We start from the raw sequence: 14,192 nt of genomic DNA on the forward strand, positions 1-14,192 counted from the left end.
ATAGGCGCAAAGTGTAAAAGGCAGCATGTGTGATGATATGGGGGTGTATTAGTGCCCAAGACATGGGTAACTTACACATCTGTGAAGGCGCCATTAATGCTGAAAGGTACATACAGGTTTTGGAGCAACATATGTTGCCATCCAAGCAACGTTACCATGGACGCCCCTGCTTATTTCAGCAAGACAATGCCAAGGCACGTGTCAAAACAGGGTGGCTTCATAGTAAAAGAGTGCGGGTACTAGACTGGCCTGCCTGTAGTCCAGACCTGTCTCCCATTGAAAATGTGTGGCGCAATATGAAGCCTAAAATACCACAACAGAGACTGTTGAACAACTTAAGCTGTACATCAAGGAAGAATGGGAAAGAATTCCACTTCAAAAATGTGTCTCCTCAGTTCCCAAACCTTTACTGAGTGTTGTTAAAAGGAAAGGCCATGTAACACAGTGTTAAAAATGCCCCTGTGACAACTTTTAAGCAATGTGTTGCTGCCATTAAATACTAAGTTAATGATTATTTGCAAATAAAAATTAAGTTTCTCAGTGTTAACATGAAATATCTTGTCTTTGCAGTCTATTCAATTGAATATAAGTTGAAAAGGATTTGCAAATCATTGTATTCTCTTTTTATTTACCATTTACACAACGTGACAATTTCATTGGTTTTGGGGTTTGTATATTAATTTAAAAAAGTATAATTGATGGAGATTTATATGATCCAGCTTCTTGTGTTATTTCCAGCGATAGGATACAAACATAAAATGAACTTCAAGTCCAAGTTTGGCCATAATGAGTCCTATGTGGGTTCACACTGTGTGTTTGCTTGTAAAAATAACACTTTTGCTATGGATTTTTGTTTTGGAGTTTTGGAGACATTGTAAATAAAATAAAATAAAAACTCACACAAAAAGTCTTCTTACATATATTTATTTATAAAATGCGCAAGCTGCATAAAATGATTTTAGCAGAGAAAGACAAGCATAAAACAGTAATAATGGTTACTTGGAGAGATTAGTGTGAGCAGAGACGATTAATAGAGCCAAGAACAATGTCGGGGGTGATTTCATGTAATGTGCAAAATGTCTCTCCCCCACAACAAGCATTGCATTAGTTATGATGAATCTTACATTTAACCTTTTGTTGGGAAAAAACTGCAGGAATGATCAATCAAAAACTGCTTCGTGTTGTACGGTTCTTCACAAGCAAGTCTTGCAGCGACCAACACTTTCCAGGCGTTTCTCTAATGAACCAGCTTTGCTTTGGCCTAGCCTTGTTCCTCAAGTCCAGACAGTTTGAAACAGAGTGCACTCATATAAATCAGGAAATAATGGCATCACATCTAAAAGGCATCCAGTAATAAACATGTACTGACACTGAAATGCGGTGAGTCAAAAGACAAAAATCATTCTTTACAAACTGATTGCATAATTTGAAGCCGGTCTTACTCGTACACGCTAGAATAAAATGGAGCACAGCCGACATCTCATCGTAATAATACACTGCAATATACTGTACACACACACAATGGGTAAAGCAAGCAGTATGTCATCCAATACAACACTCATGCCACTATTATTTACACCAGCGGTGCCCAAACTTTGCCCACAAGTGACAATGGGCCACGGGCCAAAAGCAGCATTTTTTCCGTGTACAGCAGCACCATGATGGAGGATTTTAGCCTCAATGATTGTGTGAGCTTGTACGGAGCCCCTAAAGGGACATGGGGGAAACAATTTTTTTAATATAATTTTATCATTTATAATTTATTATAATTTTTTTTTTTTAGACATGTATCTCCTGCGCACGAGAAACTTTTTATAAAGTTATAAAAAATTAAAAAAATTGTATAATTTTATTTTTTTAGACATGTATCCTGTGCGCACGAGAAAGTTTCTCGTGCGCACGAGATACATGTCTAAAAAAAAAAAAATTATACATTTAAAAAATTTTTTTTTTTATAACTATAAAAAGTTTCTCGTGCGCACGAGTTATAATATATATATATATATATATATATATATATATATATATATATATATATATAAACTTTTCGTGCACACGAGATACATGTCTAAAAAAAAAAATAATATATATATATACCGGTATATTTTTTAGACATGTATCTTGTGTGCACGAAAAGTTTCTCCTGCGCACGAGATACATGTCTAAAAAAAAAATATATATATATATATATATAATTTTTTTTTAGTATCCCATGCACACAGGAAAACTCTCGTGCACACGAGATACATGTCTAAAAAAAATAATTATATATATTAGATATATAAATATATATATATATACATTTATTTTTAGACATGTATCTCGACATGTCTAAAAAAAATTATAATTTAAAAAAAACTTTTTTTATAACTTTATAAAAAGTTTCTTGTGCGCACGAGATACATGTCTAAAAAAAAAAATTATATATATATATATATATATATTTTAGACATGTATCTTGTGCGCACGAGAAAGTTTCTCCTGCGCACAAGATACATGTCTAAAAAAAAAATAATTATAAATTAATTTATTTTTTATTTTTATAACTTTATAAAAGTTTCTCGTGCGCACAAGATACATGTCTAAAAAAAAAAAAAAAAAATCATAAAAAATTGTTTTTACCCCATGTCCCTTTAGGGGCTCCGTAAGCTTGAAAGAGGTCCGTATAAATATGTATTCAATCGAGGAAGCCTCTCTTAGGTGGGCAAAATGGAATTTGGCCCGCGGCCCCCACTTTGTGCACCCTTGGTTTACTTACACACGTTTTGGCAGGTTTTCTTAATTGAGAATCAACACAAACGAAAACAAAGTTTCAAAGCAATCATTTTGGCACACTACTGAACATTTGCTAGTACCGTAGTTCCCTTTTTTCTCTCTCTCAATGCTACTGCAGCTAAAGTATCAAAAATACACTTTAAATACATATTTTATACACACACTAGTTCATCTCTGTGCATAAAGCAGTACAAAGTGTTTCAAACAACACACACTCTTCTAATTGCGTATCAGTCATATTCTTCCTTGTCAAATTTGCTATACATCTTTAAAAATAGTAATGCCAGGGGTTCGTATGCACAAGGAAGAAATGATGCGCCGATTACATTTTGCGGTGTGGGAATCAACATTTTACACTGTGAATAAAATAAAAAGACGAAGGCGGCAGATGGCTGCAGAGAGACAGTACAAAGAATGAAATGGAGGAGGTAGATGTGGCGTCTCTACAACCAGCCTATCCGTATGAATCACCTTCAACTCTTATCTTTTTATCATCTCTGATTTGATTAATAATACACTAAAAACTTCATCACACTCTTCAAACAATACTGAAAACAGAACGTTTCTCCTATTGTCCGAGCTGTTCTTTGGTGTTAGCAATGATTTGTTCTTGAAAACTCCATCAAGTACGGCTATAGCCGTAGTGTCTTTGCGTCGGCTTGTTGAGTAAATCCTACGTATGGCTTTGGATCGCACTCGTTTGGCTCTGTGACATGAACCCCCAGAAATAAATAAACAGCGGCGCTCACACAGTTTCTCCACATCACACCACAGCATCAACACAAACACTCAGTGGATGCAAAGCAAGGGGGCGGATGGGGGCGGGTCGTTCCTATTTTCATCTGATTTACAATGACCCCCCCCCAAAAAAGGAACACTGGATATATCGCCGCTCATTATAAAGGCACATACAAAAATAAAATCCTATAATTCCTCGAATCCTTGGGGGTTTCAAGCCTCCACAGCCGCCTGCCCGTTGCTGTGGGGCTTGAAGCCGTTTGCCTCCGCGTGGTTGAGGGCTTGCATCTCCTGGCCGGCGGCCCTGGAGTCTCGGGCCGCCTTCTCTCTGATCAAGGCTCTGCGGTGGTAGAAGAGGTAACCAGGCAACAGGAAGCCAGCCAGAGAGAGGATCAGCAGGCCCACGTTGATCTGATTAGAAGAAAGTTGCAAAGTTACAGGGGAAATATTTGTCTTCATTCATAACAAGTAGAGATTTGATCCGATATTATCCAACTCTTAATTACCGATACCGATATATAGTCGTGGAATTAACACATTATTATGCCTAATTTTTAGGGATGTCCGATAATGGCTTTTTTGCCGATATCCGATATTCCGATATTGTCCAACTCTTAATTACCGATATCAACCGATACCGATATATACAGTCGTGGAATTAACACATTATTATGCCTAATTTTTAGGGATGTCCGATAATGGCTTTTTTGCCGATATTCCGATATTGTCCAACTCTTAATTACCGATATCAACCGATACCGATATATACAGTCGTGGCATTAACACATTATTATGCCTAATTTTTAGGGATGTCCGATAATGGCTTTTTTGCCGATATTCCGATATTGTCCAACTCTTAATTACCGATATCAACCGATACCGATATATACAGTCGTGGCATTAACACATTATTATGCCTAATTTTTAGGGATGTCCGATAATGGCTTTTTTGCCGATATTCCGATATTGTCCAACTCTTAATTACCGATATCAACCGATACTGATATATACAGTCGTGGAATTAACACATTATTATGCCTAATTTTTAGGGATGTCTGATAATGGCTTTTTTGCCGATATCCGATATTCCGATATTGTCCAACTCTTAATTACCAATATCAACCGATACTGATATATACAGTCGTGGAATTAACACATTATTATGCCTAATTTTTAGGGATGTCCGATAATGGCTTTTTTGCCGATATTCCGATTATGTCCAACTCTTAATTACCGATATCAACCGATACCGATATATACAGTCGTGGAATTAACACATTATTATGCCTAATTTTTAGGGATGTCCGATAATGGCTTTTTTGCCGATATCCGATATTCCGATATTGTCCAACTCTTAATTACCGATATCAACCGATACCGATATATACAGTCGTGGAATTAACACATTATTATGCCTAATTTTTAGGGATGTCCGATAATGGCTTTTTTGCCGATATTCCGATATTGTCCAACTCTTAATTACCGATATCAACCGATACCGATATATACAGTCGTGGAATTAACACATTATTATGCCTAATTTTTAGGGATGTCCGATAATGGCTTTTTTGCCGATAGCCGATATTCCGATATTGTCCAACTCTTAATTACCGATATCAAGCGATACCGATATATACAGTCGTGGAATTAACACATTATTATGCCTAATTTGGACAACAAGGTCCTTTTTTTAAAAAAAATTAACAAAATAAAATAAGATAAATAAATTAAAAACATTTTCTTGAATAAAAAAAGAAAGTAAAACAATATAAAAACAGTTACATAGAAACTAGTAATTAATGAAAATTAAGTGTTAAAGGTTAGTACTATTAGTGGACCACAATCATGTGTGCTTACGGACTGTATCCCTTGCAGACTGTATTGATATATATTGATATATAATGTCGGAACCGCAATATTAATAACAGAAAGAAACAACCCTTTTGTATGAATGAGTGTGAATGGGGGAGGGAGTTTTTTTGGGTTGGTGCACTAATTGTAAGTGTATCTTGTGTCTTTTATGTTGATTTAATAAAATAAAAAAAACGATACCGATAATAAAAAAAAACGATACCGATAATTTCCCATATTACATTTTAAAGCATTTATCGGCCATCTCTACTAATTTTGTTGTGATGCATTAAACAATGGAACAAGGTTTTCCAAAATAAATCGACTCAAGTTATGGGAAAAAAATGCCAACATGGCACTGCCATATTTATTATTGAAGTCACAAAGTGCATTATTTTTTTTAACATGCCTCAAAACAGCAGCTTGGCATTTGGGACATGCTCTCCCTGAGAGAGCATGAGGAGGTTGAGGTGGGCGGAGAACATCCGCACCGTAACACAACAGAACAAATACCCAGAACCCCTTGCAGCACTAACTCTTCCGGGACGCTACAATATACACCCCCCGCTACCCCCTACCCCCCTCCCACCTCAACCCCGCCCACCTCAACCTCCTCATGCGCTCTCAGGGAGAGCATGTCCCAAATTCCAAGCTGCTGTTTTGAGGCATGTTAAAAAAAAAAAAAATCACTTTGTGACTTCAATAATAAATATGGCAGTGCCATGTTGGCACTTTTTTTCCATAACTTGAGTTGATTTATTTTGGAAAACCTTGTTACATTGTTTAATGCATCCAGCGGGGCATCACAACAAAATTAGGCATAATAATGTGTTCATTCCACGATTGTATATATCGGTATCGCTTGATATCGGAATTGGTTATTAAGAGTTGGACAATATCGGATATCGGCAAAAAAGCCATTATCGGACATCTCTACTACAAACCCCGTTTCCATATGAGTTGGGAAATTGTGTTAGATGTAAATATAAACGGAATACAATGATTTGCAAATCATTTTCAATCCATATTCAATTGAATGCACTACAAAGACAACATATTTGATGTTCAAACTCATAAACTTTATTTTTTTTTGCAAATAATAATTAACTTAGAATTTCATGGCTGCAACACGTGCCAAAGTAGTTGGGAAAGGGCATGTTCACCACTGTGTTACATGGCCTTTCCTTTTAACAACACTCAGTAAACGTTTGGGAACTGAGGAGACACATTTTTGAAGCTTCTCAGGCGGAATTCTTTCCCATTCTTGCTTGATGTACAGCTTAAGTTGTTCAACAGTCCGGGGGTCTCCGTTGTGCTATTTTAGGCTTCATAATGTGCCACACATTTTCAATGGGAGACAGGTCTGGACTACAGGCAGGCCAGTCTAGTACCCACACTCTTTTACTACAAAGCCACGTTGATGTAACACGTGGCTTGGCATTGTCTTGCTGAAATAAGCAGGGGCGTCCATGGTAACGTTGCTTGGATGGCAACATATGTTGCTCCAAAACCTGTATGTACCTTTCAGCATTAATGGCGCCTTCACAGATGTGTAAGTTACCCATGTCTTGGCCACTAATACACCCCCATACCATCACACATGCTGGCTTTTACACTTTGCGCCTATAACAATCTGGATGGTTCTTTTCCTCTTTGGTCCGGAGGACACGACGTCCTCAGTTTCCAAAAACAATTTGAAATGTGGACTCGTCAGACCACAGAACACTTTTCCACTTTGTATCAGTCCATCTTAGATGAGCTCAGGCCCAGCGAAGCCGACGGCGTTTCTGGGTGTTGTTGATAAACGGTTTTCGCCTTGCATAGGAGAGTTTTAACTTGCACTTACAGATGTAGCGATCAACTGTAGTTACTGACAGTGGGTTTCTGAAGTGTCCCTGAGCCCATGTGGTGATATCCTTTACACACTGATGTCGCTTGTTGATGCAGTACAGCCTGAGGGATGGAAGGTCACGGGCTTAGCTGCTTACGTGCAGTGATTTCTCCAGATTCTCTGAACCCTTTGATGATATTACGGAGCGTAGATGGTGAAATCCCTAAATTCCTTGCAATAGCTGGTTGAGAAAGGTTTTTCTTAAACTGTTCAACAATTTGCTCACACATTTGTTGACAAAGTGGTGACCCTCGCCCCATCCTGACTGAGCATTTCATGGAATCTACTTTTATACCCAATCATGGCACCCACCTGTTCCCAATTTGCCTTCACACCTGTGGGATGTTCCAAATAAGTGTTTGATGAGCATTCCTCAACTTTATCAGTATTTATTGCCACCTTTCCCAACTTCTTTGTCACGTGTTGCTGGCATCAAATTCTAAAGTTAATGATTATTTGCAAAAAAAACAAATGTTTATCAGTTTGAACATCAAATATGTTGTCTTGTGCAAATCATTGTATTCCGTTTATATTTACCGGTACATCTAACACAATCTCCCAACTCATATGGAAACGGGGTTTGTAAAAAGCAATTGTAAGCTGGGATAGGCTCCAGCATGAAAGGGACTAGCGGTAGAAAATGGATGAAAATGTATTAAGCATTGGGAAATATTATTGGTAGGAAAGCATGTCCTCACCATGTAGGGGTTTCCTTTAAGAGGGCCGACCATGGCGATGAAGAGAGGCTGCTGCAGCAAGGCAACCACTGCACTAATCATGGATTGGAGGCCCGTCAGTGTGCCAAAGTGGTTGGATGGGTATCTGTGTTGGCAGAGGGACTGGAGGTTTATCATTGGCTGACAGGGACACGCATGAAAATCCAGCACAAGAGCCACATCACAAATCCTGCCTGTTCCGAGGCATGTCATCTAAGAACCTAGAACACATCTAACCCGCCACGTCGTTTAATGTGGCCCGCGAAAGCCTGGAAATAATGCGCATTAATAAAGCACTTCATCTTTCTTCATAAACATATTCCTTCTTTCAATTTTGACCCAAAAAAAATGACATGTACCGCATAAAAGTGCCTGTCTTTTAAACTTGGGGACTATGTGAGCATGCAGAAACATAATAACACAGTGTGGCCTGCAGCTGCAGTTTACTACAAGTTTGACAAGATGTAAAATGTAAAAAAAAGAGCAACAATTTGTGATGTAATGTGGAAAAAAAGCTAAATATTTCATACTAATATGGATCCAAATGTCTTCCACCAAGGGTCGCATACTGAAAAGTTAAAGTATGCAGTTTTGTAAAAAAAATTAACATTAAAAACAGACATTATATTTACAGTATTTAAAAACAAAACTTAGGGTAAGTTTTGTTTTAAGCAACAGTGTTTTATTCATTTCAAAATCACAGCTTTTTCTCATTGTCTTTTTCCCCCCATTTTTATAGTTTTCTTTTATTTATAATAGTACACTTTTTCATCTATAGGAAAAAAATGACACTAAGTTTGGTCTTTAAATATGTCATTTTTTTTAGAATTTTCTTTTACAACATAAAAATATACAGTGCAGGCCAAAAGTTTAGACACACCTCATTCAACGTGTTTTCTTTATTTTCATGACTATTTACATTGTAGATTGTCACATCAAAACTATGAATGAACACATGTGGAGTTATGTACTTAACAAAAAAAAGGTGAAATAACTGAAAACATGTTTAATATTCTAGTTTCTTCAAAATAGCCACCCTTTTATTTATTTATTTATTTTATTTTATGTACTTAACAAAAAAAGGTGAAATAACTGAAAACATGTTTTGTATTCTAGTTTCTTTAAAATAGCCACCCTTTTATTTATTTTATTTTATGTACTTAACAAAAAAAGGTGAAATAACTGAAAACATGTTTTATATTCTAGTTTCTTCAAAATAGCCACCCTTTTATTTATTTATTTATTTTATTTTATGTACTTAAAAAAAAAAAGGTGAAATAACTGAAAACATGTTTTATATTCTAGTTTCTTCAAAATAGCCACCCTTTTATTTATTTTGTTTTATGTACTTAACAAAAAAAGGTGAAATAACTGAAAACATGTTTTGTATTCTAGTTTCTTCAAAATAGCCACCCTTTTATTTATTTATTTATTTTATTTTATGTACTTAACAAAAAAAAGGTGAAATAACTGAAAACCTGTTTTATATTCTAGTTTCTTCAAAATAGCCACCCTTTTATTTATTTATTTATTTTATTTTATGTACTTAACAAAAAAAGGTGAAATAACTCAAAACATGTTTTATATTCTAGTTTCTTCAAAATAGCCACCCTTTTATTTATTTATTTATTTTATTTTATGTACTTAACAAAAAAAGGTGAAATAACTGAAAACATGTTTTATATTCTAGTTTCTTCAAAATAGCCACCCTTTTATTTATTTATTTTATTTTATGTACTTAACAAAAAAAGGTGAAATAACTCAAAACATGTTTTATATTCTAGTTTCTTCAAAATAGCCACCCTTTTATTTATTTATTTATTTAATTTTATGTACTTAACAAAAAAAGGTGAAATAACTCAAAACATGTTTTATATTCTAGTTTCTTCAAAATAGCCACCCTTTTATTTATTTATTTTATTTTATGTACTTAACAAAAAAGGTGAAATAACTGAAAACATGTTTTATATTCTAGTTTCTTCAAAATAGCCACCCTTTTATTTATTTATTTATTTTATTTTATGTACCGGTACTTAACAAAAAAAGGTGAAATAACTGAAAACATGTTTTATATTCTAGTTTCTTCAAAATAGCCACCCTTTTATTTATTTATTTATTTTACTTTATGTACGGTACTTAACAAAAAAAAGTGAAATAACTGAAAACATGTTTTATATTCTAGTTTCTTCAAAATAGCCACCCTTTTATTTATTTATGTTATTTTATGTACTTAACAAAAAAAGGTGAAATAACTGAAAACATGTTTTATATTCTAGTTTCTTCAAAATAGCCACCCTTTTATTTATTTATTTTGAAGAAAGTAGAATATTAAACATGTTTCACTTTTTGTCCTGATTAAGAGGAATGTTTTGACGATGGAACGGTTAAAGTGGGTTGCAAAATGTGGAAGGAGTAGTTGCCGGAAGAAAAGGGAATTCCTGGAATTTTTTGGAACTTGGAAATGAATGATAGTTTGAATGTCCAGGATGAGTGGAATGTGTTGAAAGTGTAAAGGTTTGAATCTGCCGCGCCCGGGAATCATTTTTGGTGATTTAACCCCTAATTCCAAGCCTTGATACTGAGTGCCAAGCAGGGAGGTAATGGCTCCCATTTTTATAGTCTTTGGTATGACTCGGCCGGGGTTTGAACTCACAACCTACCCATCTCAGGGCGGACACTCTAACAATGTCCCGGAAAACTTGGAATTTGGGGAAATCTGGGAATTTTTTGAATTTGTCAAGGGAAAGACCGCGATTCCCGAATAGGCTGAACAGTTTGAAGTTGGAACGCTTTGAATCGGGTGAAAAATGTGGAACGTAGAGCGCGCCAAAATCTGAAGAAGAAGAAGAATAAATAGATGAATTTTGTTGTAGAAAAGAATGTGTGAATGTTTGGAGCATTCACACAATTAAGACTTGAAATGAAACCAGTTTGACTATAAAATACTCACACGGCAGCATAAAGTCCTCCGCAGCAGGAGTGGATGAAGCCTCGGACCATGGTGTGAAGGATGAAGGTCAGGATCTAGCAGGGGAGAGAACGGGCTTAGCTCCTCCCACATATACACCTGAGCGTGTTTGCCTGAGGCGCCTGCTCCACCTGTAGCGGCAGGTTGTCTATGAGGGAGCAGCAGCCAAAAGCGATGAGGAGCACGTTGGTGAGGACGAAGGCCCTCATGGCGTTGGTCACCTTCTGGATCTTACGGTCACGCGTGGGCCCGCCAGGCTGGCTGATGAGGTCACCACAAAGACATCAAACACCTTGCATGTGTGTCTACCCCCAAATATCCCCCTACCTCTTTTCCACGGCCGATGAGAAGGGTTTCTCCTCCTCGCACTCCTTCATCTTCCAGTCCATGATGTAACCGATGAGAGGACACGTCACCAAGCACAGCAGCTGCAGGGTGCCGAAGATGGACGAGTAGAAGCTCACTGAAGAACAAACCGACAGGAAAGGTCGATAAAAGGAAGAATTCACTTCACGGAAATGCCTGCTGACCTTTCTCTGCGCTCTCAACCACCAACTCTTCGGAAACTAGAAGGGGAGAAAAAAAAGAGGACTTTGTTGGAAAAGAGGAGACTTTTTTTGGGGAGTTTGAGAGAGTGGGGAGACGCTCACGGTGCTCCTGGCCGTGCGTCACCATGAACTCCAGCATCTTGTTCATGGCGCCCATGAAGAAGATGATCCTCAGCTGGGACATGCCCATGGTCACCAGACTCCACAAGAAGATGGGGGAGAAGACGGAGCGGCGGAAGGGGACGGCGTCTTGGGAGAAGATGATATTTATTATCCACTTACTATCAAACGCAGCAAGAGACAAACACGGTTCTGGTCCTTGGAACGATATTGCATCACAGGGTTGGTCTGGAATTGGGTAAGTATTGATTGATTGATTGATTGAGACTTTTATTAGTAGATTGCACAGTACAGTACATATTCCCTACAATTGACCACTAAATGGTAACACCCCAATAAGTTTTTCAACTTGTTTAAGTCGGGGTCCACGTTAATCAATTCATGGTAAAGTACAAGAGCGTATCTAGTCGATACTACTATGATTACGTCGATATTTTTTATCGACACATAATATTTTTTCCCTTTTTTAAAATTAATATTATGTTTGTAAACTCTGAAAGTACGTCCCTGGACACTTTGAATATGACCAATGTATGATCCTGTAACTACTTGGTATCGGATCTATACCTACATTTGTGGTATCATCCAAAACTAATGTCAAGTATCAAAGAAGAGAAGAATAAGTGATTATTACATTTTAACAGAAGTGTAGATAGAACATGTTGAAACAGAAAATAAGCAGATATTAACAGTAAATGAACAAGTAGATTACTAATACTTTTTTACAGTTTGTCCTTCATAATGTGTACAAAATAATAGGTGTATAAATGACACAATATGTTACTGCATAGACTAATTAGGAGTCTTTGTTTGTTTACTTACTACTAAAAGACAAGTTGTCTAGTATGTTCACTATTTTATTTAAGGACTAAATGACAATAATAAACATATGTTTCATGTACACTAAGATTTGTTGTTCAAATAAAGCCAATAATGACATTTTTTGCGGTCCCCTTTATTTAGAAAAGTATCGAACAACATTTTGGTACCGGTACACTGCAAAAACTGAAATCTAAGTAAGAGGAAATATCTCAAATAAGGGTTATATTTGCTTATTTTCTGTCTGATAAGATAATTCTTCTCACTAAGCAGATTTTATGTGAGAGTGTTTTACTTGTTTTAAGGGTTTTGGTCCTAAATGATCTCAGTAAGATATTACAGCTTTGACGACCTATATTGAGTAAAACATGCTTGAAACTAGAATATCAAGTGTTGCAAAGCTGTGTCATCAACACTCACAAGTATAAAACTACTTTTTTAAAGTCATAATTTCTTATTTCAAGCATGAAAAAAAAATCATGATGTATGCATATCATTATGTCAAGATAATGGCACTAGCATTTAAGAATATTTTTCAACATATTGAGCAAAAAGGTCTCTTTTCTACCAAGAAAAGTGCACTTGTTATTAGTGAGAATATACTTATTTTAAGCTATTTTTGGGTTCATTGAGGTTAGCTAATTAGGGACCGAGTCCCTTTGGGACAGAGGACCCTATTGTATTTCTAGCGTTTCATTATTATACCACCACCTCTTTGAGCTGTAATTTGACCCCCTTAACATGCTTCAAAACTCACCAATGTGGACACACACATGAGGACTGGCGAAAATTGGGATCTAATCAAAAAACCAAACCCCAAAACTCAAAATTGCGCTCTAGCGCCCCCTAGGAAGAAAACACAGACAAAACTGCCTGTAACTCCCAGTAGGAATGTCGTAGAGACATGAAACAAAAACCTCTATGTAGGTCTCACTGAGACCTAGATTTCATACACTGACAACCCCCAGCAAAAATAAACAGGAAGTTTGCAATTCCCCCTTCAAAACAAAAGTTGGGTCAAAACAGTCACCTTTTTTCAAACATTATCTATATCTATAAGTACACCTCTGCAGAACATTGTATCCTTATTAACACTAAAGAAAAGAAAAAAGAAAGGAGCATTTATAAAATTAGAACAAAAAAGAATTGTGATTACCAGTAACATTGTTTTTTAGTCTGTAATCGAAAAGATTTATAGTGCATCAATTTGTCTGAAATTTAAAAAAAAAGTCAATCTTTAAACTTTAAAAACATTTTGACCGACTTGAAGCATTTGATACTGAATAATAAACTTAAATAAAGTCAGTAATTAGGGACCGAGTCCCTTTGGGACAGAGGACCCTATTGAATTTCTAGCGTTTTATTATTATACCGCCGCCTCTTTGAGCTGTAATTTGACCCCCTTAACATGCTTCAAAACTCACTAAATTGGACACACACATGAGGACTGGCAAAAATTGGGATCTAATCAAAAAACCAAACCCCAAAACTCAAAATTGCGCTATAGCGCCCCCTAGGACGAAAACACAGACAAAACTGCCTGTAACTCCCAGTAGGAAAGTCGTAGAGACATGAAACAAAAACCTCTGTGTAGGTCTCACTTAGACCTATATTTCATACACTGACAACCCCCAGCAAAAATCAACAGGAAGTTTGCAATTCCCCCTTCAAAACAAAAGTCACCTTTTTTCAAACATTATCTCCTCTGAGCGCGTTTGTCGTGTCGGCTTCAAACTAGCACAGGAGAGAGATTGAACCCTTCTGAT

At 36.4% G+C, this 14,192-nt stretch overlaps 1 protein-coding gene across 1 annotated transcript in view; it reads right to left on the bottom strand.

The window, feature by feature from the left end:
- Positions 1–2,571: 2,571 nt before the first annotated feature.
- slc43a1a (solute carrier family 43 member 1a) overlaps positions 2,572–14,192 on the bottom strand; it is a 100,371-nt gene continuing 88,750 nt past the window's right edge. The window contains exons 9-15 of the mRNA XM_061930077.2: positions 11,590–11,736; positions 11,470–11,505; positions 11,267–11,402; positions 11,071–11,200; positions 10,922–10,995; positions 7,954–8,077; positions 2,572–3,924 (exon numbers count right to left, since the gene is read on the bottom strand). Of these exons, the coding sequence (XP_061786061.2) occupies positions 3,727–3,924; positions 7,954–8,077; positions 10,922–10,995; positions 11,071–11,200; positions 11,267–11,402; positions 11,470–11,505; positions 11,590–11,736 (845 nt within the window). The 3' untranslated portion in view covers positions 2,572–3,726. The remainder of the gene's footprint in view (positions 3,925–7,953; positions 8,078–10,921; positions 10,996–11,070; positions 11,201–11,266; positions 11,403–11,469; positions 11,506–11,589; positions 11,737–14,192) is intronic.

The sequence above is a fragment of the Nerophis lumbriciformis genome, linkage group LG36 (genome assembly GCF_033978685.3).
Source record: "Nerophis lumbriciformis linkage group LG36, RoL_Nlum_v2.1, whole genome shotgun sequence".
Lineage (NCBI taxonomy): Eukaryota > Metazoa > Chordata > Actinopteri > Syngnathiformes > Syngnathidae > Nerophis > Nerophis lumbriciformis.